The following is a 25,816-nucleotide window of genomic DNA, read 5'->3' as shown; positions in this document are numbered from 1 at the left end:
CCACAGGCTTTGTTTTGCTCAGGAACTGGTCTTTTCTGGGAATGGAAATATGATAGGAGATAAGATATTGCTGATCAGCCTGAAAGCTCAAACTGTTCTGATGAATAAATGATTCCTGGTATATAATAGTTACCTGCTCTGTTTGATAGTATGGACATCTTACCTGTTTCATTGAATCCTTCTGTCATTCAGAAGGGTAGCTTCTTAGTATCTGGAAGAGAAACTTGAGTCCACAAACCAAAAATAGATCACTACCATATTGGGCAGCTACGATGTAACAACCTTCTGTAGGAATAGTGTTTCACAAGCAATTTCTTCCTGATTTCTAGGATTGGGCAAGAAGTGTATAATTTCATAGGAAACCAGGGAGTAAGATGAATTTGAGAACAGAATTGTATCAACTCATTGATAGGTAAGTAAAACTGGACTAGAATATTGCTCTAGTTATTGGAGGAAAAGTGTGGCAAGTAAAGTGACCAGAGCTCAACAGCAGACTTAAATACCTGGCTTAACATGTGGTATTCTAGAAGTTTTTAGATATGTTGCATGTGGCACTTGCTTTACAAAATAGATAATTTGCCACTCCAGACAGGATAAGCATCCAGCAAGGGCTTTTTGTCTGAATTGGAGGAGGTGGATGGACTTGAGAAGAGGAAAGGAAAGGATCATATTAGAATGGAAGCTCTGCTTGGCAGATATAATTCTAGATCCAGGTCATCTATTGAAGAGCATCTTTCAGCTTGATTGAAAGCAGAGGTGACAGCATTTCCTTAATTTAAACCTGTTCTGTTAAGATTGGGAAATCATAATTTTAATACTTCTGCAGTAGTAAAATATACAAAGCAGAGGAGATTTAGCTTCAAGAAAGAGTGTGCCTTTGAGTATGTCTCCTGTTCTTCCGAATATCTGAACTCTGTAAACTGCGCATTATAGATGACAATACACTTTTCCCACAACAGGTTGAAAAGGTGTATGTATTCAGCACTGAGATTTAATTACAGCATCTAGCTTTCCATATAGAAAAGCATAGGATATGTTCTGAGATCTGTGGATACTGGGAGGATATGGGTACTGGTTCTGTGTGGAGCAGTCCAAGTCCAGCATGGCTCACACTGAATCAAAGCTAAGGTTGATTGCTTTGGCTGCTCTGGACTATTGATGTCTCTGCACTGTGCTTCTCAGCAGTCTTATTTGCTTGGCTGCACTGAGCTGCTTGGCAGTCTTACTCGGTTGGCTCTGCACGTTCAGGATATGCAGCACCAAACGGATGAATCTCCTCCAAACCCTGCATGCAGGGGTGCATCATGCTGACACGGGACTCACTTCAGATCTAGGTAGATTTGGGGTTGGTTGATGGAAAAACTGTTACAGTTGTCCACATCATGCTCTTTGTTTCCAGGCTGTAGCAGATGGACCCTAGAGCTGGTTTGACAGATAAGTAGCTCACGTCTGTCAGAATTTGAACTTATACTCTGAGTGGTGCAGGTGTCCTGGTTTCGGCTGGGATAGAGTTAAATTTCTTTCTAGTAGCTGGTACAGTGCTGTGTTTTGGATTTAGCATGAAAATAATGTGATAACACACCGATGTTTTAGTTGTTGCTACATAGTGCTTACACTAAGTCAAGGACTTTTCAGCCTCCCATGCTCTGCCAGCGAGGAGGTGCACAAGAAGCTGGGAGGGGGCACAGCCAGGACAGCTGACCCAAACTGCCCAAAGGGATATTCCATACCATATGACGTCATGCTCAGTATATAAACTGGGGGGAGTTGGCCAGGGGTCAGCAATTGCTGCTCGGGGACTGACTTGGTGTCGGTCAGCAGGTGGTGAGCAATTGCATTGTGTATCACTTATTTTGATTATTATTGTTGTTGTTGATGTTGTTATTATCATTATCTTCCCTTCCTTTTCCATCCTATTAAACTGTCTTTATCTCAACCCACAAATTTTACTTCCCCCCCCCCGATTCTCTCCCTGATCCCCTGGGGAGGGGAGTGAGCAAACAGCTGTGTGGTGTTTAGCTGCCTGCTGGGTTAAACCACAGCAGACCTTTTGGTGCCCAACATGGGGCACGAAGGGTTGAGATAACGACAGATCTGACCAGAGTATGTTAAGGCAAATTTGTTATAAGCATTCATCATATTGGTTTAATAATCACTGGTCACAATGTTGATTTATTTGCTTTCAAAGTTGTGTTACTTGCTGTACATCTTCCCTGTTGTGCTGTTTATCACCTCTGGGAGCTGCTCCAGTTTCCAGTGGGCAGTTCTCCAGACAGAGTAGAACGGCTGATTTTACTTCCGATCCTAATACGGGGACTTTTGATTTGCATTTACAAGAACTGAGTAATGAATACTATGACCAGGACTAGAGGGGCCCTGCCTCCAGCCAGGGGGAGGAAAGGGACAACCGGGTTTACTGGACTGTGTGGATTCGGTGGCCTGGCACATCAGACCCACAGAAGTGTAAGGCTCTAGTGGACACCGGTGCACCGTGTACCCTAATGCCATCAAGCTATAAAGGGGCAGAACCCATCTGTATTTCTGGAGTGATGGGGGGATCCCAACAGCTACTGTATTGGAGGCCGAAGTGAGCCTAACTGGGAATGAGTGGCAGAAGCACCCCATTGTGACTGGCCCAGAGGCTCCATGCATCCTTGGCATAGACTACCTCAGGAGAAGGTATTCCAAGGACCCAAAAGGGTACCGGTGGGCTTTTGGTATAGCTGCCTTGGAGATGGAGGAAATTAAACAGCTGTCCACCTTGCCTGGTCTCTCTGAGGACCCCTCTGTTGTGGGGTTGCTGAAGGTCAAAGAACAACAGGTGCCGATTGCTACTACAACGGTTCACTGGCGGCAATATGGCACCAACTGAGACTCCCTGGTTCCCATCCATGAGCTGATTCGTCAACTGGAGAGCCAAGGAGTGATCAGCAAGACTCGCTCACCCTTTAACAGTCCCATATGGCCAGTGCCAAAGTCTAATGGAGAGTGGAGACTGACAGTAGACTATCATGGCCTGAACAAAGTCATGCCGCTGCTGAGTGCTGCTATGCTGGACATGCTAGAACTTCAATATGAACTGGAGTCAAAGGCAGCAAAGTGGTATGCCACAACTGATATCGTTAATGCATTCTTCTCAATCCCTTTGGCAGCAGAGCACATGCCACAGTTTGCTTTCACTTGGAGGGGCGTCCAGTACAGCTGGAATCGACTCCCCCAGGGGTGGAAACACAGCCCTACCATTGGCCATGGACAGATCCAGACTGCGCTGGAACAGGGTGAGGCTCCGGAACACCTGCAGTACATTGATGACATCATCGTATGGGGCAACACAGCAGAAGAGGTTTTTGAGAAAGGGAAGAAAATAGTCCAAATCCTTCTGAAAGCTGGTTTTGCCATAGAACAAAGTAAGGTCAAGGGACCTGCACAGGAGACCCAGTTTTTAGGACTAAAATGGCAAGATGGACATCGTCAGATCCCAATGGATATGATCAACAAAATAACAACCATGTCTCCACCAACTAGCAAAAAGGAAACACAAGCTTTCTTAGGTGTTGTGGGTTTTTCGAGAATGCATATTCCAAATTACAGTCTGATTGTAAGCCCTCTCTACCAAGTGAGCTGGAAGAAGAACGTTTTCAAATGGGGCCCTGAGCAACGACAAGCCTTTGAACAAATTAAACAGGAGATAGTTTGTGCAGTAGCCCTGGGGCCAGTTTGGGCAGGACAAGATGTAAAAAATGTGCTCTACACCGCAGCTGGGGAGAATGGCCCTACCTGGAGCCTCTGGCAGAAAGCACCAGGGGAGACTCGAGGTCGACCCCTAGGGTTTGGAGTCAGGGATGCAGAGGACCTGAGACCTACTGCCAATATCTCTTTTTCAGTTGGAGTATAGCGGGCCTCAGATCCTCTATATCCCTGACTCCTGTTCGAGCTGCTTCGGAAGTGATCAGCACTGAAGCAGAGCTTCTCCTGGCACCCTGACTGCCAGTGCTGGGCTGGATGTTCAGAGGGAGGGTCCCCTCTACACATCATGCAACTGATGCTATGTGGAGTAAGTGGGTCACACTGATCGCACAATGGGCTTAAATAGGAAACCCCGGTCGCCCAGGAATCCTGGAAGTGATCATGGACTGGCCAGAAGGAAAAGATTTTGGAATATTGCCAGAGGAGGAGGTGATGCGTGCTGAGGAGACCCCAATGTATAATGAACTACCAGAAAATGAGAAGCAATATGCCCTGTTCACTGATGGGTCCTGTCGTATTGCAGGAAAGCATCGGAGGTGGAAAGCTGCTGTATGGAGTCCTATGTGACAAGTTGCAGAAACTGCTGAAGGAGAAGGTGAATCGAGCCAGTTTGCAGAAGTGAAGGCCATCCAGCTGGCTTTAGACATTGCTGACCGAGAAAAGTGGCCAGTGCTCTATCTCTATACTGACTCGTGGATGGTGGCAAATGCCCTGTGGGGGTGGTTGCAGCAATGGAAGCAGAGCAACTGGCAGCGCAGAGGCAAACCCAAATGGGCTGCCGCATTGTGGCAAGATACTGCTGCCCGGGTAGAGAACCTGGTTGTAAAAGTCCGTCACGTAGATGCTCACGTACCCAAGAGTCGGGCCACTGAAGAACATCAAAATAACCAGCAGGTGGATCAGGCTGCTAAGATTGAAGTGGCTCAGGTGGATCTGGACTGGCAACATAAGGGTGAATTATTTATGGCTCAGTGGGCCCATGACACCTCAGGTCACCAAGGAAGAGATGCAACATACAGATAGGCTCGTGATCGAAGGGTGGACTTGACCATGGACAGTACTGCACAGGTTATCCATGAATGTGAAACATGCGTTGCGATCAAGCAAGCCAAGTGGTTAAAGCCTCTCTGGCATGGAGGACGATGGCTGAAATATAAATATGGGGAGGCCTGGCAGATCGATTATATCACACTCCCACAAACCCTCCAAGGCAAGTGCCATGTGCGTACAATGGTGGAGGCAACCACCGGATGGCTGGAAACATATCCCGTGCCACTGCCCGGAACACTATCCTGGGCCTTGAAAAGCAAGTCCTGTGGCAACATGGCACCCCAGAAAGAATTGAGTCAGACAACGGGACTCATTTCCGAAACAACCTCATAGACACCTGGGCCAAAGAGCACGGCATTGAGTGGGTGTATCACACCCCCTATCATGCACCATACTGGGAAAATCAAACGATACTATGGACTGTTAAAGACTACGCTGAGAGCAATGGGTGCTGGGACATTCAAACATTGGGATACACATTTAGCAAAGGCCACCTGGTTAGTCAACACTAGGGGATCTGCCAATTGAGCTGGCCCTGCCCAGTCAAAACTTTTACGTACTGTAGATGGGAATAAAGTCTCTACAGTGCATGTAAAAAATATGCTGGGGAAGACAGTCTGGGTTATTCCTGCCTCAGGCAGAGGCAGACCCATCCATGGGATTGCTTTTGCTCAAGGACCTGGGTGCACTTGGTGGGTGATGCGGGAAGATGGGGAAGTCCGATGTGTACCTCAAGGGGATTTGATTGTGGGTGAGAACAGCCAATGAATTAAATTGTGTGATGTTAATTGCTATATAATACTGTATATCATCACTTCTGTGGTTGCGATATGCCATGTCAACGGTATTACAGTCAGAATCACCCAGATTAATGAAGAATGAACTTTGATGAAAACCAAGCAAAGCGCAGCGGTAGTGGAACCAGAACTGGTTTCAGCATGCAACAATCCAACACCACACACCATCTCTCCTGCCCTGAAGGACTGTTATGACAGATGGAGCCCAAAGTCACGGACTGAATGAACTCAACAAACGTTTTATAGGGATGGCCCATAGACTAAGGGAATGACCTGTGTGTATATATCAAAAGACAGGAAAAGCGGTGGTGATTAACTGGGATGTACTGGAAAGTGTGGGACCTGGGTATGATGTAGATGGTATAGAATAAGGGGTGGATACTGTCCTGGTTTCGGCTGGGATAGAGTTAATTTTCTTCTAGTAGCTGGTACAATGCTGTGGTTTTGAATTTAGCATGACAATAATGTTGGTAACACACCGATGTTTTAGTTGTTGCTGAGCAGTGCTTACACTAGTCAAGGACTCTTCAGCTTCTCACGCCCTGCCAGCAAGAAGCTGGGAGGGGGCACAGCCAGGACAGCTGACCCAAACTGGCCAAAGGGATATTCTGTACCATATGATGTTATGCTCAGTATATAAACTGGGGGGACTTGGCCGGGGGGCGGCGACCGCTGCTCGGGAACTGGCTGGGCATCGGTTGGTGGCTGGTGATCAATTGCATTGTGCATCACTCATTTTGTGTATTCTTTTATCATTATAATTATTATTTTCCCTTCCTTTTCCGTCCTATTAAACTGTCTTTATCTCAACCCACGAATTTTACTTTTTTTTTTTCCCAACTCTCTCCCCCATTCTGCTGAGGTGTGGGGGGGAGTGAGCGAACGGCTGTGTGGTGTTTAACCCTGCTGGGTTAAACCACAACAGCAGGAGACATTAGAGTGCTTTATGGACTCGTAATGGGTGTAGAAGCAGCACTGTGCAAATGTAGTTGTGCCCTGTATAAATTAAATCGGCCAGACCCCAAGATGCTTCAGCATTAAGCCAGTTTGGTTGCCTGCATGTTTGATGCACAACTCGGGCGACTGAGAGTTTACTGTACTTCTGCTGCATATGTTGATTATTAGTATTGTACATAGATATTTTTTGTTTATTTCTGTTTTCAAAATGGACCTGCTTTGTTGTAATGAGACCAAGTTATTCACCATATCAAATTGGTCAGAATTCTTTTTACATAGATTATTGGTGAATACCAGGTGAGGGAAATTAAGGAAGCACATACTGCTGTGAGATGTCCAAAATTGCTTATGAGCAGGACGGTATTGTGTTGAGCTCTGGGAGAGGGAAATGACTGGGGGCAAAAGATCCAGATATCATTTGGTCTAGTGTACTGCGTGTATTCTTGAATGAGTATTTTTATCACTAGGCATGTAAATTGCTATGCTATAAAGCTTTTTTTTTTTCTTTTTAAAGAATGTCAACAATGAAAATTAGTCCATCTTTCTCAGTATTAAATATTTGCTCCCTCTGAGAGCATCAGTGTTGAATGAGTTTCTGCACACAAAACCTAGACAATTCTCTGCAGGCTCTGTAAATATACCCTCTAAACCAGCAGCTAGATCAAATCCTATAGGATAAAATGTAGTCACATCCTGCCACAAGTAGAATAGAGTTAAAATGATGACATCCTTGTCGTTTAGCATTAATGAGAGTTGCAGGGAAGACAAAAAAATGTATCTTTGAATGTTTGTATTACTGTCTTGTTGGCTTTGTAAAAAAAACCAAAAAAGTTAATTTTCCTTATTTTTTAAAGGAGCTTATAAAGTATGTGAGTATTTTATACAGGACCTTGAAAGCAACACTGGAATTAGATAATTAATACAACCATCATCGATGAGGTTGGAATAGAAATGTAGGTAGAAGTATGGCTGATGTTAACTTAGAATAAAGATGACACTGGCTGAAAAGGAAAACTAAGTGATAGAGAAGGAGAGGCATAATATTCGGAGCTGTGATGTTTAGTGATCCCTTGGAAGCTCAGTAAATCAGTTTGTTGGTACGGCTGCAGTGCTTAGGGCCTAAACCATAAAGTTCACCTCTGTTGGAAAGAATTGATAGCTCTTATCTTTTGTAACAGTGTATGCCTCTCTTGATTAGTGTTCCACTTAAAATGACTGAAGTGAAATTATTAGATAAAAATGCAAAGTTTTGAGGGGCTGACTAAGCAATATGTATTGTATATGTTAACATTTCTGCCTGCAGTTCTGGATTGTTCAGTTGTAGAGTCACTCCCAGTGGTAGAGGCAAAAATGCTTGTAATCTTAATGCAGAAGTTTATAGAGCTTCTTTCTAAACACCAGTTAACTCAGGTGCTCTTGAATATGCTCAAAAAGCAAATTACCGTAAATATATTGATGAAATAAAAGGCAGTCTTAACATTGTCTGTATCTACTTAATCTGTAGCAGCCTATTACAAGGAGTATTTAACTAACTGGTTTTGAAAACCAGTAATTTAAAATGTTGTATTTTGGCAAATCATCAAAATCAATTTCCTGTTACAGGAATAGTTTTTCTTACATTTATCTTCTCTGCGAGAAAGCCTTCTCTGTATGAATACCTTCATGCTTGAATGACATGATTCAGCTACCGCTAAATCGTGAACGATTCTATCAGGTTAAAGCTTCATGAGTGGTAAAGTTATCTCCTGAAGCCTGCATGGCTTGCAAAGTGCTTGGTTGCAGTTCAGTAGCCCCTTTTGACTACCTGGGAAAAAAAAAAAATTGACTGCTTGAAAGACACTCTCAATATTGAGAGATGTGATTCCCTCCTCCCCCCCCCCCAATTTTTTAATATAAAAACATTGAATGCCTCATTTAAGAAATCGGGAAGTGACAAAGCCGATAATAAATTTTGGAACATAGATGTAATTGATAGACAGCTGTAGAAATAACTGACAACAAAAAGACAGATGTTTAATTGGGAGGAATAAAATAACTGAGTGGAATTCCTTGTCACAGCAAAACCACATAGAACCTCTTGATTAATTTTTAGTGCATCTTCCCAAACATGATTTCTCTGTGTTTTTTTTTGTCTTAACTGACTTCTGTTCCTTGTGGCAAAGACCTTTTTTGTCAGTCTCATTTGTTTTCTGGTACTAGAAGAAGTAGTTCTAAACCTAGGACTTAGTTCTAAACTTAATTTCCCAGCTATACTCTAATAGAAATTATCTAGTTTGCCCTCAGGAATTGAAATTATTGCAAATTGAGAACTCCAAAAATAGTTGGCTAAGAATTTTTTTTTTTCCCTCTCTACCCCTCTTTTTAACAAGTTTCCATGATCATGGCGTTGTCCACAGCCCTGGGCAATAATTAATTCTGTGTCGAGAAGTTCACTACTGCCTTACTTCATAAGTAACATGTCAGATTATTCTCTCAGGTCACCATGTAGTAATGACGAGATTGTCACTTGGCCATCACTAGGAATATTAACTCCCTGTATCCCCATCTCCTGGAGCAGTCTTCAGTTCAAGACAGAGGATCAGTTTTGTTTATATATCACAAGTGTTTTCCACCTGAAATGATAAGCTTGTGCATCAATTACACCTTGGTTCTTCTTGCTTTGTTATGAACTGCTATGACAAATGGTCGAAACAGTTCTGAGGCAAGTTTTCTTATAAATGCCCTATGTACTCCGTTACTGTAAACAATTGTAGTCCATTGAGTCATTTCAGTGATTTTGGACTCTACTGTGTGTTTTTCAAGGTTCTAGTTGCAATGTTCTCCTGAAAAGCATGTAGTCATGTATTTGCCAGTTGATACAAGCTGGGTAGTTTTCACTAAGTGATCCGTTGCTGATCTTCATCTCTCCATGAGTTAGCGTGGGCTTAGTTCATGAGTGGGTATGTGGTAGTCTAGTTTTTACTCCAAAGTTCTGTTGTGTTGACATTTTTAATAGTCTTTATTTTTACTTTAATTTGTTAAGAACTTGCTGTGAAGACTCACAAAGTCTTAGCTGTTTTATATTAACTGCCTTTCCCACACTGTATGGATTCTTGTAATTTGGCTTTCACTCTGGAACACAAACTATTGCAATCATTACTGAAAATACAACTTGCTAATGGGAGTTCCCTTGACTTTCTGCTTTTGTTATTTTACTCGTCACTTCACCTAAGCAAGAAGTGCGGTAGTGTGATCCTGTGGGTTGGGATAAATAAATATGCATAAGAGCTGATAGCTTCTGTTGCTTTAATAACCACTTTGTATTTTCAGAGTATCACAGTGCTTCTTCTATTTAAAAAAGCCCAACAACACAACCCAACTAACAAAACCCAAGAGCTTGGCAGAGTAAACGTTCTTTTGGAGAAGAAATTTGCATCTTCAAAGTCTTAATAGAATCACAGAACCTTCCTTTTTATATGTCATGACTTGAAATTTCTTAATTCCAAAATCTCAAAATAAAGAAATACCCTTGCATTGGAAAGAGTAAAGTGTTAATTTCACATTAGAATCCTTGTATTCCAATACAAAATAAAATAAAAGTTAAGCAATTTCAAAATAATATTTCAGAAAATATAAAAATAATAAACTGTTGAAATTCTTTTGCCTGCTGTTCCTCTTCTCACCCTGGTTTTTAGTTTGGATCAAAGCTTGGAAATGAAACCTGCGCTGTGTATGCTGATGGAATGTGGTTGGAAGTTTCTGTTGCCAGCTTTTAAAGTACATGTGTTCTGACAGCTATATCCTGCTATTATTAGTGCAGTATATTTTTTCCAGTGAACAACTTGAGAAAAATGATACACAACTTAACAGGATTTGTCATCGCTTTCGGTGAATTTGTTTGAGCTGAAAACACTTAAGTTTTGCTCTATAAGGCCAACAGTGGCTTTAGCTCCGATACCTGAAAGGTCAGCCTTTTTTTTTTTTTATGATATGGATTGTATACTTCAGTATTGCAGTACACTCAAAACAGACCCCTTCATCATTTGAGGGGGCTGGGATTGGGTGGTAAGGTATTCCCTCTGGAAGCTTCATCTTTTGAAGTTCGCTCCCTCTAAGTCTCTCTCTCGATACGACAACTAGGAGAAGAGGGGACATTGCAAAGTCTTGTCTCTATTTTTTTTTTTTTAAGGTTTTAATCTCATTTGTTGATAATGCAAGTAAGTGAAACAAGAGGCTGTAATGGGTTTAAATTTGATATGCTATTTTAATGAAGTATTAGCAGCAAGATAAATTTTAGCAGTATTTCTTTTTATAGTGATTGTTAATGTTAATAACTGAAGTGTAGAGAGTTTGAGGCTTGTTGTAAAGTCTAAGCATTGTGTGTGTCTATATATATGTGCACACAGGAAACCTCGACCTGTCTCTCAGCTGGTTGCACAACAGGTTCCTCAGCAATTCGTGCCCCCTACACAATCAAAGAAAGAGAAAAAAGATAAAGTAGAAAAGGAAAAAAGTGAAAAGGAAACAACAAGCAAAAAGAACAGTCATAAGAAAACCAGGTAAAAATTTTAGAAACTTTTGCGGTATTGGTAAAACATAATTTAAAAAAGAAAATAAGAAAATGTTCTGCGATTTTACTGCTTTGTAAGTGCTGTGGCACACTCTTTCGACAAGGCTAAATATTTGTGTGTGAAGTTTCATTGGTTTAGGATGCCTATTAAATGTGAAGAAAACCTGCAGTTTGTAATTTTGACCAGAAGATGGAGACCAGCTGAATATAGAGAGAAAGACTCGGGTATTTTTGTTAAGGGTTACAGATTTATTTCTCACACCATACAAAACTGTAGATAGGCAAACGGCTGATACTAATCTCTGGAAGAGACAGGGGATGGGCGTGACTATTTTTCATGCAAAATAATAGGGGGGAGAGAGAGCGAACCAGTACCAGACTGCAGAAGAGTGGGAAAGTAACATGGCCATCGCTATCCTTGCAGAACTGGAATAAAATTTGAAGGCCTGAACTAGGGTATAAATTAATGTGACAGGGTAAGGCATGTATATTACCTAGTGATAAAAATCTCTATGCTACATCTGGGATGCTGAAGGAAACCTTGGACTCTTAGAACCGGGAACATGAAATATTACAGTACAGACAAGCAGTTGTAAAAGCCTTGATCTTGCTGTAAGACCAGGTGGAAGGAAGGTGCAAACTGCAAAACAAAAGTAGCAAGTTTAATCCCTAAATCATCACAGTCTAAGCATAAAGTTATTGTGGCAAGAAAGCTGTGCCAAAAAGCTCAGAAGTATACAAGACATGTAGTCTAATCAGACATGGGAGGAATTATTGAATTTTTTTTTTTTTTTTTTTTGGAAGCACTCCAAAGTAGTCCAGCCAAGGAAGATCCTCTGGGATTAGTTATGCAGAGAAGCAGCAGATGCTTCTCTTGTGCCTGAAATAGGATCATCAGGATCAGAACCAGGGAGAGATTGAGAGTCAAGAGAGAACAGTTGTTAAGAAAGTCATGGTTAGGATTAAGGACACTGAGATGTTCCTTCTTTTTCTTGTTTCTTTTTTCTTTTTTTTTAAATACTCAAATTTACTAGCTTACCTCATGCAGCTGGAGTACTTCAGTTATGAAGTATTTGAAGTTAACATAGTGAGTTTTAGTTAAGCTAATTAAATATTATGAATTGAAATATTGATGGCTGAATTGCAGTAGTACATTAAAAATGCAAAAGTGAGGTAGGGAAAAAGGGAGAACATTTAAAAAATAAATAAAAATCTTGGACTGAAATACCAGTATTGAGATTCACATTAAGAATTGCTATTTGAAATAACTAGGCTACTTTTTTTTTTTTTAAATGCTTCAAACAGTTCAATTTTTCACAGAATTGAGTCACTAGGTAGGATAGCAAGTTAAGAATGCCTGATGAGTTTAAGCAGATTTCTTCAGTATCCTTTGGAAAAAGGATATCCTTTTCTCTTTGCCTGAAAACTTGTATATTATTGCTGGAAATGATCATAAAAATCTGCATGCACGCTCAAGATGATTAATAAGCTCCAGGCACGGCACTTACGCAGGTTGATAATGCTGAATTTTTCTCTCCATTCCCATGTTACAGAGCAGCAGATTTTCAGTTTTCTCTTAAAATTCTTCAGTCACGCTACTTCAGCCTCAGGGGAACAAGAAGTCAAAGTCTATCTCTATTCTAGTGGAGGAAAGGCATGAGGTGTTTCAGCTGAAGTGACTGGGAACCAATTCTACTTCAGACAAAGCTGGATGATAGGGTAAAGGTTAGGGCTTTGCTGTTAGCATACCTGCTAACGTGTGATATCACATTAATTTATTTTATTGCAGCTTGAGCTAGTGAAAGCTGTGGAGTCAGTTAAATGCATAAAGCTATGCTGTTCATAACCGATTGTATAAATTCAGCTGTCTGGTGGCAGTTTTTCATGGTAGTCAAAGGAAAATAGTAAATTGAAAGTACTTTGTGCTTGTCACTAGCAAATATATGATGGCAGAAGAAGTATTCTTCTCTGGTCTTTATGTTGTGAAAATCAAACAATTGAAAGATTAGATGAAGAGACTTACCCTGTCAACACTGTGTGTAATACTCAGCTCTGTACATAATTTAAATCACAGCATATGCCAGGAATACCAGAGTTATACTGTGAACGCAAAGTCCAGTTCAAATAGTATACTAGCAGTCCTAGTGAGGTTTTGAAATGAAGAAATACCCGCTGCAAGTTAACACTATCTGTGCTGTTGAATTCAAAAGACAGCCACCAACATCTTCATTGTTGAACATCATTCTCTACTTAGAATTGTTCAGGGCTGCTGCAGAGATGGATGCTTCTCTGGATCAAATTTATAACTTTCTATAGCCACAATAAAGAAAGACTTAATTTTTAAAAGTAAAAACCTTCATAAGTGCAACACATCCATATTGCTGCACAGTTACATTATTCATAAGGTCAACCTTTAAATAATCTTAAGAGAAGATAATGTATTATGTTCAGCTATTTTAATGTAAAACATACTAGGAAACACTCTACCATAAATACTTGCGGTACGTTGTTTTCCTATGTATTGCATGTTGCACATAGCAGTCTTACGTACACATGTATGTTCTCCAGAGCTCCTAAAAAGTAGGAGGAAGACAAGATAATAAGATGGTGCGTGTGCTTTTAATATGATTACTTGCTTTATTTAGGCCAAGATTGAAAAATGTGGATCGAAGTAGCGCTCAGCATTTGGAAGTCACCGTTGGAGATCTGACAGTCATAATTACAGACTTTAAGGAGAAAACTAAGTCACCACCTGCTTCCAGTGCTGCTTCCGCAGATCAACACAGTCAGAGTGGTTCTAGCTCTGACAACACAGAGAGGGGAATGTCCAGGTCATCTTCACCCAGAGGAGAAGCATCATCGCTGAATGGGGAATCTCATTAAAGTTTATTTCCTCCAGTTTCTTTAGTCTCTTCTCTTCAAAACATGCAAATACATAACTTCTGTCACCTGTTACCACATTTTCATGACAGATTATCCATGCACAATTGGTATGTTGACTGGAACATAATTTATGTAGTTTTAAAAAAAGAAAAATGTGCAGTGGTAGAAACAATAATTTAAATGCAATCTACAAATGCTTACAAAGCATTTTCAGACCAACTTTAAAATCTTCATGTGTAAAGGTGCCATGAAAATGTGGTTTGATTGTTCATTATGCAGTGTTATTGGTAAGTCCATTTTCACTTTTAGTTTAGTGAATTCTAACACAACTCTTGGAGTCTCTACTATTGGCATGTACTGAATTTAAATTTTTATAACATAGTTCAAGCTGCCTAAATATGTATAATTTGAGAATTGTGAAACATAGTTATATGTATGCAAGTCAGAGATCAACTTAATCAACTATTGCTGCAACAGAATTTTCATAATAATTATCTTCCTAAAAACACCTGCTGGTACTTGGTGTGGTTAAATAGGAAAAATGTTATTAAATAAAACATTTGTATGAATTTTTGCCAATGTTTGACACATTTTACTAGATTACTGTTACTGAATTATGTTGATGGTTTTACCAATATTTTTTCACACTTAAAACACTTATTGTAATGTTTACAAGCAAAATAGAAAACACATTCTAAGCATTGATTGGTTAACCTTACAATTCAGGTAAAGTACTACATTGTCACTGTACGCTGGTATTCTATGTTGTGTAACAAATATGGAACCTCAGATGACTATGCATTTGGCAAAAACTAACATTTGAAAATATTGAAAATTTGGAAAAGCTTTAAAAATAACAGAAGTGCGGTTCTCATTTCTGCTTAGTGCTGTTTCCTTGCCCCAAATTTATCAAGTGTCATATAGTCACTTACCATTTCATTACAGGAATATCAGATGTTGCACAAGAATAAGGAATTAACAATACTATTAATTTTTTGTTCCTGAATCAATTTATTTAATTTTGATTTGGCCTATTAGAATTTATTATGTCATAAATCATATGAAAAAACTCAGTACCCTACTTTATGGCATAAACTGTCAACATTTACACACTTAGCAATATACTGATACAGAGCAGAACTATTTACAATCCCATCTGGTATTATGTAAAATTACCAATAAAATATTTTTGTGAATACAGATTTTGCATTTTTGTTTACAACCAATAAGTGTTTTGATACACACATACAATCCATGTATAGATTTTAAATTATAGATTCAGGTTCAGTACAAAAGTCCATTTAGCTCCTTTTAGTGAGGTAGTCCACTTACACTCCTGTGATTCTTTTCTTTTTCGTTCAAAATAAATATATTTTTAAGCCCATGTAAAAGTTGGATGGACCTTCTTGGTAGTGAATCCAGCCCCAAATTATTACCAACGTATGATACGTCGTCTTAACAGCTAAAACAATGGATTTTTGTAGCCCCTGACAATTGTGATGTTTGGTGGTTTCTTGTAGTAATGTATTTTTCTGTTTTTAACGCAGTACTTCTACAGGCACAATGGTACTGTTCTATTTTGTAAGATGCTAGTTGTGAAATACAGTTAGTTGCATAAAATGAAAGTCTGATGTGATATCTGAGAACATACATACCTCATTCCTTGGTGTTGCTGTTTAAAATTTTTAGACATCAAATGTTAATTATAGGCTATTTCAGATGGATAACTACTGACCTGTTTATTATGTATTCTGCTTTATCTTACTAAATAGGATGTCTGTTCATTGCCGTTACCTGGCCAAATCTTAGTATCTGTAAAACAATGCATTTTAAGGTTCTTAAATGTTTTTGGGGCTGGGCTGGTGTTCAGAATAACATACACTAGTTTTTAAAAGAAAAAGACATGCTTCTCAACTTTATTTTTTTATATTTTATTTTTAGGTGGGACTATTTGCAGAATATACTGATGTAATAGATTACAAGAGAGCTGAAACTGTTTAAGTAAGCCGTTTAATGATAGCAAATCTCATCGCAAGATGTTTATGAAATGTGTTTCTAATTTAAAATGTAATGAATGCTAACACATTTCAGAATTCCTTGCAAACAAATAATAATCTATTACCAGTAGTTCACCAAATGGGAAACGTATTTTCATTTAACTTTATGTGAATAAACCACCCAGCACTGCCAACAAGAGGTCTCTTTGTATCTTCGGAAATAAGTAGTCATTTGGTTTGGAAGGAAGGGAGGATGGAGTGGATTTTACTATGATTCAACTGTCTCTAGAGAATAATCTCAAAATTGTGGTACAAGTATGGTTATAGTCAAAAAGAATGCAGAAAGGTCTCACTGTTCTTTATGGAATAAGACATAGAAAAGCAATTTCTAACCACAGATACAACACAAGTCAGCTAGGATCTAAAAACTGAGCTGTGGTGGATTTAACTGAACTATTACGTTGCCAGTGTTTACATTGCAATGATGCCTGTTTGGGCATTAAACAAAGTTAAGATAAGTTTTGCCTGTTTGTGATTAAAGGGATGTGACAATACTGACAGCAGAGTAGACAAATTCTAAGTAGAATATGGCATTTGACTCTGTTCATAATGTTATAATTTAAATGAACTTCACTTTCATCATTTCTAAATAATTTTGACTTGTAGTAATCCTAAGTCCCTTTTCTAACTGTAAATATATTTAAAAGCATCTTTACTCCATTTATAAAAAGTGAAAATTTAATGTTGTAATGTGTTTTGATTAGCTATTTTTCTCTGTGACTGCTCGCTGCATAAGAACTGTTACTTGTTAAATTCTGTATATGCACCAGTCTTCAACAGCCATACATCCTGGGTTGTTCATGAAATGGTGACCCAACAAAGACAAGTGTGATAGTGTTCCATGTAAATGAGTTCCTTTATGTGCTGATTGATTGTCCGGTTTCAGAAAGGAAAAGGGGGGAGAAATGGGGAAAAAGGAAGTATAATTAGTTCACTGATAAAGTGTACAATAATTCAGTCTCTTATCTTCCTAAATTTGCCACTAATTATAGGTGGTATACAGTTGTAGACCATGACCCTTTTTTTCCCCTGAAATTAAGTATGTATATTGGAGAGAAACAAAAGTTGTTCTACTTAGTAGCAGGTTAAATTATGCCATATAAAATCTTGATCCTAACAGAAGTGATAGTAAAAAAAAAATTACATTAACAAACTTAAAAATTCTTGCTATTAAAAGTCTTGAAATTAAGACTATGACTGAAGTTTTAACCTATTACATGTTTCTCTAGATATTTGATGTTTCATGGCATAGATTGTAAAATCTCAAAAATTTTGTTGATTTTATAATTTGTGCACTTTACTTTTTCTAATATTATGGATAGCACATTTTTAGGTAGCCATGTGAGATAGAATATGTTTTATAATTTGTTTCCACCAGTTCACTATAGTGTTCAGGCAGGTCTTCTAAACTTGACACAAGTGTATGGCTCTGCATCTTAGATTCTTTAATTTTTCTCTCTCCTGTCTCAAAAGCCTGACAGTTTCCCACATTATGCTAATTGATACTTTTGTTATACAGGATGGATTTGGCATGGAACTGTCTATTGTGTACTTCTTATGTACATCCAGGGTTCTTTAACTGTATCTGCTTGGTTTTTTCTGTCACATGCCTTTATTTGACTCTGCTCCCTGCTAGGGAGTCTGAGTATGCTTCCTTTCAAATATCAGAAACTATATGGAAATAGAAATGCAATTTAATTTAATTTCTCCAAAGGCAGCAGCAAATGCTACTATATGTGTAGTAAATTTGGCCTGTGCTTACTCAGGAATAAGATAGGTAAGATAAAAAGTTAATGCCGGTTTTGACTATGATAATTTGCAAATGCGTACTTCTATCAACGTTAAGATTTGGGTGTGCTGGAAATACTGTTTGAGCTTTCAAAGGTTTTTCTTACCTGAAATTATGCCCTGACTTATGTCAAAGCAGTCTCAATTTGAAAGGGTGTAACTTCACAAACGAGGAAAAGCTGTACAGTAAAATCAGTCAAACTGAGGAAGCTCCGTTGGTTTTCTTTTGTACTGTCAAAGTTTTAACAAGAGGAGAAACTTTCTCCTCTTGTTAAAAGAGGCTTAAGAGACTGTCTAAGACAACAGATGGTGAACTTCATTTGACATCTAAAGAAGAACCCATGTTTTAATAAGAATTAACAGGATTTAACTACTCAATTAAAATCAGAAAAGTACTTCACAAGTTAATTACAGATTAATGCTTTCAGAAATTATTGTAACTTCCTGTCTAGATGGATATGAATGGAGTAAACGGTGCAACAGCAATGGATAGCTGCACGCTTGCTAGTAAATGGTATTATCCAACAGCAAGTGATGTTTAAGTGACTTTCCTAAGACATTACACAAGAAGATTGTGATATGTCTATGAACAAGGCCCAGGAGTCCAGGTGTGTCCCCCCCAACTCCCGCCTACACTGTACCATTGGATTCAAACAGTGAAAGAAAATGCAGCGAACAAATAAATTAGTTTCAGATCCTAGACTCTTAGTAATGCAGGAGCTAGTTACAGCTTCTGTTTAACTGTATTGGTGAAAATTAAAATGAACCACCACTGTGTAATACTTAATCCCTCAGGAGATGTTTTCAATCCTAATCTTGCCCCTTTTATTCTGGGAAACAGATAAAAGTCATCTGAAAGAACTTGCTCTGTCCACTGACACAGGGGATTTTAAGAGGAGACAGTTTAATGTGCACAGGAAGTTTTAGCTGTACTTTTAAGGAGTTAAACATGGAAGATGAAGGGCAAAAGCATATTCCATCGCTCAAATGAGTATTACTAAGAATGCTCACGAGAGATTGCTGTACCATTTGGGGTTTGGAAAAGACAAAATGGTAACACTATCTAATCACTCCTTGTCCCATATGTTTAAAAAGCAAATTACCACCAGAAAAAATATTGTTCCAGTAACAATAATTTAAAGAATAGTTCCAAAATGTTAATTATTTTGTGGAAAGTATGGCATATCTTGACAGAGGTAGGAATATCTGAGCAAGAAGCCCTTCAGGACTACATTTTCAGGATCTAGGCCACCTGGAAAAGTGTAATCTTTAATTACACTGTTCTCTGTGTATAAATATTGATCTTAGTCAAAGTGCTTGCAAAGTGAACAAGCTCCCTTAAACTTTAAGATTTTAAGAAATGTGGCTTTAGACCAATGGAGCTCTAACTTACAATGGAGTTATTGAGAAGACAACTGAGGAAAAGAGAGTATTAATATATTTTTTGATAACCTGCTAACCACGTGCTCATAATTTTCCTCTTCTGTATGAAGAAGCAAAAGTATACAGAAGAAGGAAATATATGTAACCAGGGCTAATGAAATTTGGCTCTTTACCCCCTTCCCAAGCTCACTAGATTCTACAAATGACAAATTCTTTTGGTTCAAAGGCAGTCGCAGGTACTTTGTCACTAGAAAAGGATGGAGTTGTTCAGTCACTTAGCGTCTGTTAGTTAAGACAAGTGAGTGGTCAGGCCCATTCTACTTTCTGAACACCCACTTTGGGAATGGAGAGATCTAATTTGCTATTTATATGCATCTAATATATAACTACCATCCATGAATAATCTATTTCTGAAGCTGATCCTTCTTTGCACAGAATAAATCAAAATGCTTCAATGCCAAGCCCAGTTCCTGACAGCACAGATCTCTGAGCAAGAAAATACGCCATCTGACTGATCATCTCTTACTGTAACAGCCTTCAGCTATGAATTAATCTCAGCAAGGGAAACCTCTTAAGATTACATGTATTTGTTGAGTATCACTACTCCCACCTCTGAAGGAAACATTCTGATTCCTTCTTCTCTCTTTTCTTCTTTTTTTCTTTTTTTTTTTTTTTTAAAGTACATCTATAGTATAAGTGGAGGCAGTGAGTTTGAAATAATTTATTATGCCTGCTTTTGTAAGTGGGGGATTTGACTGCTATTCCCAGTTCTTCAGTTATATCTTGGTTTCTGTAAGACCAACAATGGTATGTGGAACTTAGAGGTCATCTATCAGTTTGGTCACCGTTGTCCTTGTTTCTATATAATTGACTTACTGAACAGATTCTTGCTGAGCAAACTTACACCAATCCTGTACTATTCAAGCATTCTGGCTGAGGTAGCTGGCATTCTGGGATGCCAATTACTGGTCTTCATATCTGCATTTCTGCAAATGGTCTGATTCTATTGCTGGGAGGCTTCCAAACATGGAAAAATAAGCAAAATGCTTTCCAACTGATGGAGGCGTAATGTTGCCGAGTGACTTGCAGTACCTGGAGGATTTTTGAAAGGTGCAAGAAAATGCTCTTGGTGCCAGCTGGAGAAAGAGATCTGAGGAGCACGCACAGATACTGAGCGCTTTCTCAGCTTTCCTACAGAAATTCTGAGTAGCTTCTGTTTCCAAAATGTCAAACACCTTCAAAAACCCTCAGTCCAACAAAAAGACAGAGGATAAGGGGGGAAAAGAACAAAGAAAATGTATTTTCAGAATAATACCTAGAAAAGCCACTATATAATGGCTTCTGTGTGTGTTTAGTATTCCTTTCTCTGTGTACTGTATTGGAAGTAGGCAGCATCCCACACTTCTTATAGGTGTGTGTTGCTTTATAATTCTTGATACCTGTTGGTGCAGTGACTTTTGGCCTACAGATAGGTGTAGGTTTTTGTGAATGTCATAGTAAATACCATGAACGTTTCTCTCTTGGGTACAGGTCATTTATTGAAAGGGCAGTAGTTTTGATTAAAGAGGTAGTCAGGAACAAAATAGATTCCTCTTGTACATTTAGATGCTACCCAATTTTAAAGGGCCTGATTACTGGACTACTAGAAAAAGGATAACCTTATGTTGAAAGGGTAATAAGAACCCAGACTAGAACAGATGTGGCTTCTGAAGAGAGTTTTGTGGCCAGTAGTTCGTATGGCTGTTTTCAGTGGTTATTCCACACCTTAGCCCGTTAATCTTGAAGCGTTGGTAGAGCATCCTCACAGACAAATCAAAACTACCAACAGCACTGTCAGATGCTCTTAAAATTTACTAAGTGCCTTATACAGAGCATCACTGAGGCAATGGTTCGATTGAAAGGAAGTTTGATAAAAGATTTACTCCTCCGGATGGAGTCACAGGTTATCAGTTGTAACCAAGGCGATGTTCCTGGTTATAACACACTAGAATCTTATATTTTATTGCTGATTCAAGTACCTAATAAGAAACAGTCCAGAAATTTCTGAGGCTTTCAGTTTGTAAAACATACATTCTTTGGAGGAGATTTTTTCTTCTCATCAGCTGTGATAGCCTACTGGAATATCACAGAAGTGAATAAAACTTCTGAGTATTTCTGGATGCTTTCACACTTCTCCGTTTCTTAATCAAGGACAGCATTACCTTTCTTGGGAAGGGGTACGTAAGTTGGTTTTATTCATAGGGTTTATGTTTATCCAACAGTAGTTTTTAAGGATTTTATTGTCAGAAAAAGGGCTTGTTATTTTGAAAATAAAACTCTTACCTGCCAGGTGTCTTCCCCAAAATGAGTAAGTGCCTTTTCTGTTCTGACTCTTAGAAGTATTTACTTTTGTCAGATTGAATCTGAATGTCCTGGATAAACCAACTATTAAGTACTGAGTGTTACCAATGGCTTGAAATCCTTTCACTGAAAGAACAAGAGACAAAATGTAAGCCACTTGAATTAATTTGAGACCTGATGTTATCAGAAGTTTTATAACTGCTGTGAGTAGTATACTTCTAAGAACAATGTAACTTTTCAGGAACTTGATACTGATAGGAAATAAATATTTATTAAAAGAAGTATATTAAATAAATATTTATTTACCAATTTAAGTAAGAGAAAATGTTACACCGTGGGGGCAACAGTCTTGCTGTTAGCAGTCCTGACTACTTAATGGAAAGTAAAAATGAAGCCCTGAACTCTGGCTGTAAAGGAATGTGTGGTATTTGGTGAGAGATTGGGACTGTGAATCTTAGGTCCACATTCTAATAAAATTATTCCTACCTAAGTTTTTACCAATTCTCAAGCAGAAAAGAAAGCATGAGCAGATATCAGTAAGAGGCCCTCTGGTTTTATTGGTGCTGCTTCCTATCTCTAGAGGATTTTTGTTTGTTTGTTTTATTTTTAAACTTTGCTCAGGACTGGTACAGCTGAAAGTATATTTTCCCTTCATTCTTAAGCCTAAACTTTGAATGGAGTTTCTCTGAGATGCTTTTGTAGTGAAATCGTATTCCCTACAAACATTGAAGACAAAAATAAACATCTCCGTGAACAAAAGATTGTGTGTGGTTGTAATTTTTTAATATATACAATTTTGTTATAAAAATTCTAAAGGTACTCTAAGAAAAACATAACCAGTATATTGGCCTACACTTAAAAAGGTCTCTTTGTAGCAGTCAGAACATACAGTTTGCATCATGAGATGCTACAAATTTTCTGTCTGATAAACTATGTTCAATTCCAGTTAAGCACTCCTTTAAATAAAGATGACAATACATTGCATTTAGTAACCCATTCGGACACTGCCTTAAACTGACCTCTTCCTGGCCTCAATTCAAAGACATTATTAAACAATTTAAAATTCTGGAAGCTTGGCAGAAAAGCTGATGGGAAGGGGCTGGGAAGAAAGAAACAGTAGGAATCACAGTGCAACGATATTTTTTCCAGAATAAGTGCCACACAATTGATGATGGAATTGTTTTAAAATTAACAAATCTATAGTTATTTCACGTTGTTTGATAAGCATACAGTTGATTTCAGATGAGTGTAAATAGATGTCTTTGAAGCCCAGAATAGTGACACGTACTGAAATGCCTTCTCCATGAATAAATTAATACTTCTTGTCTGTGAAGAATCTGACAAGAAAGTATTTTTGGTGAAAACTGTTGTTGGTGCACTATATTCAGTCTTGACTGGCAGTGGTTATGCTTAGGGTGTGTTATGATAAATAAAATGGTAAATAAAATTATTAAATTGTTCAGAACCATTCTCTGAATGTGTTATTTGTACTGGCTAGGAAAACGTGCAAGAAATATAAGTGGGCAATTTGGGGATAAACAGCAGACTTAGGAAATTTGATCTCAAAATGCCAAGAGGCCTCTGCTAGTTTACTGGCACCGGTGATTCATTACCCCTTTTGGCTATGATGGAAGTTGAGATACTCCTGAGAGTACTGCTTCTGAGGCAAGAAACTTGCATGCATGCAAGTTTCCATGCTTGCAAATGAAAGTAACAACTGAGGTAAGAAGCTTCAGAAGAAGTCTTAGTCTAAGGCTTCATCTCATTGTATATACAACTACTCTTCTTGTCACTAAAGCAGGTTCTAAAAAAAATGGTCCGTGTGGGTTGTCTCCAAGTTATCTTCAAGTTACATACATCCAGTGTTCAGTTCTCTCTGAATTGTTTGTCATTTGTGTTGCTTTGCGGCATGAGGCTAAAATCCTACAAGACATTCTTGAAAGAAGCTGGTTCCCTTGTAAAGACAGTCGGAGTTTCCCAGTTGTGTAGCAGGTGACTGAAGTGTTGGCCATGAGTACGTAAACTCATCCTCACTCCAAGGAGGCAGTGTGTGGGGCCGATACATCCTCAGGTGCAGAATGTGTTTAAAGCCACCCTGTAAGTGTTGGGCACGGATCCTGAAGTGCAGGCAGCAAGTGGTAGCAAACTGTTGACATAACTACCAAGCTTGGTAGTAGCAGAAACACTGACTTGTACAAGACTAAATTGGCATCAGATACCAGAATGGGGCTATTGTCTCTAATTAAGGGAGTCTAACTTTGTCTACTTGCTTGTCTATTTTAGAAGAATAGAAGGAATTCAAAAGAGGAGAGCAAGCTGTAAAGCCCTTCTATCACCCTTCTATTCATTTCTTTCCTCTGTTGACTGTTTGGTTAAGTCTGCTACACAATTATGGGTCTGAAGATCAAAACAAATTTCTTAAATTCCACACAAATGTTTTGGCAGCCATGGGAGATCACAGCATTCCACTATGTGCCTGGTGATAGCTTAGGACAGTGTCCAATTTTATTTTACCCTTTCTTGACCTGAAAGAAAATAGAAGAGTAAAATAAAAAAATCTTTCTAAAGTTACAGATAAAGGATGGGTGGAGGAAGGCCGAGCAATGTATTAGTGCAATCATGAGCCAGCCGCACTTGAAGGTATCTTAGATGTTTCAGGCTCTAAGTTCTGTGCAACACAATATCCCAACTACTCACTGACTCTGCTGCCACTTGGGCAGTGGAATAGTTTGAGAACACAATTCTAATGACAGATCAGATAAATCAGTATAATGTCTGCACACTCCAGGGAGTGGCACGGGACTGTATGAGGTAAGCTGACTGCTCACCATAATCACTTCTGTGAACTTCAGACATGACTAAGACTATTGACCAAGTTGGTACCTAAGCCTGTTATGTACCTTGGGCATTTGTCTGTTTTGTGGCTGTTATATTCAGTTTTAAAAGGGGCAGTCAGTACAAAAGGAAGTATTAATGTCTTACCTCTTCTTCCTGATAATTCAAGCACTTTTGACTGCTCTAATCTGGTTTCTGAATTAGTAGTTATGGAAATAAAGCAACCCCTAGAGAAAAGGATGTGGAGAGTAGAACGTTAGGACTTCCTTTCTCTGTCCTTGACACGCTTCTACATTGGTTTACAACGTTAAACCCTACTTGAAGAGGACCAGGGAGCAAAAGCAAGGTACAGATAAACAAAAAGGTAAAATAGCAAGTGGGCTTGCTAGAAATTGACAAATCAACTCTTCACCTGGTTTGACTGACTGACTGCTTTCCAAAACCTCTCCTTGCTGAATGACCGCCTGTCATCTTTTCCATCCCAGGCTATGCTGCTGTTTCGAAATAGGGCCAACTGGCTACCTGGCTCACTGCCTCCAGCGTATCATCTGGTTTGCATTGCTGAATGGCTCTCAGAGTCCCCGACAACTCTCCTAAACCTCTCTTTCCTCTTGTAGGGGCAGCTGGCAGTTGTCATCTAACTTTTTTTTTTTTCATTTTAGCTGTTTGCTAGATGCAGTTTCACTCTCCTAGCCATGCAGGCTTTTTGCACTTGGAAATAATAAATACATAAAATGTATAAATTTTTACATCAAATATGAAAAAAAAACCCTAAAAAAAAGCAGTAGTTTTCAGTCTGTGGTCTGAGGATCTCATGAGCATTCCTTCTAAGAGTCTTCAAAAAAGTGACCAGGATGAGCATACTTATTACAAGTAGCATTAAATTCACTGTGTAGAGTCTGCACTGTTACTGTAAAGCGGAAAAGGCAGAAAATACCTTACAGGATTAAATTCAGATTAGTTGATGTCCTTCATCTTAAAAATTGAACTTTCAAGCCATAATGCAAAAGTTGCTATTGTATATGATTACTGCTAGTAAATATTTATTCTATTACAAGAAAAAAATGATGTTGTATTGTAGAAACTTAAAGACCCTGATCTGGGTGTCAGTGGACTCGGAGCACTTGATGCTGTAGCAAACAACAGCAAGACAAGGTAAGGACTTTTAAACTTGAGTATAGTTATACATAAACAAACAAACCAACAAAAAGCCAGGCCTGCTTGCCTTATTTCTATATGTAATATAGAAATATTTCTATATATAGAAATATATAGGAAAAAAATATATATACATGGTACATATTTGCATAATTAGGTAAGTTTGCTCTGACTCCTTCTGGGAGTACTTTAAACACAAATACCTGTGCCAGATATGGTCCTTGGAGAATTTTAGATGAGGCAGGGAAACAAAAGCCCAACACTGAGAATCC

The 25,816-nt window shown here is 38.8% G+C and overlaps 1 protein-coding gene across 2 annotated transcripts in view; it reads left to right on the top strand.

Moving 5' to 3' along the window:
• YAF2 (YY1 associated factor 2) overlaps positions 1-23,016 on the top strand; it is a 40,709-nt gene extending 17,693 nt beyond the window's left edge. The window contains exons 2-4 of one of the 2 annotated variants that reach the window (XM_076331357.1): positions 330-412; positions 10,937-11,089; positions 13,746-23,016. In XM_076331357.1, coding sequence (XP_076187472.1) covers positions 375-412; positions 10,937-11,089; positions 13,746-13,983 — 429 coding nt within the window. In that variant the 5' untranslated portion in view covers positions 330-374 and the 3' untranslated portion in view covers positions 13,984-23,016. The remainder of the gene's footprint in view (positions 1-329; positions 413-10,936; positions 11,090-13,745) is intronic. The other variant, XM_076331349.1, reaches the window with a different exon arrangement.
• Positions 23,017-25,816: the final 2,800 nt, after the last annotated feature.

Source organism: Aptenodytes patagonicus, chromosome 1 (assembly GCF_965638725.1).
Source record: "Aptenodytes patagonicus chromosome 1, bAptPat1.pri.cur, whole genome shotgun sequence".
Classification (NCBI taxonomy): Eukaryota; Metazoa; Chordata; class Aves; order Sphenisciformes; family Spheniscidae; genus Aptenodytes; species Aptenodytes patagonicus.
Note: the sequence above shows the minus strand (reverse complement) of the source record. Positions and strands in the feature narration are given on the sequence as shown.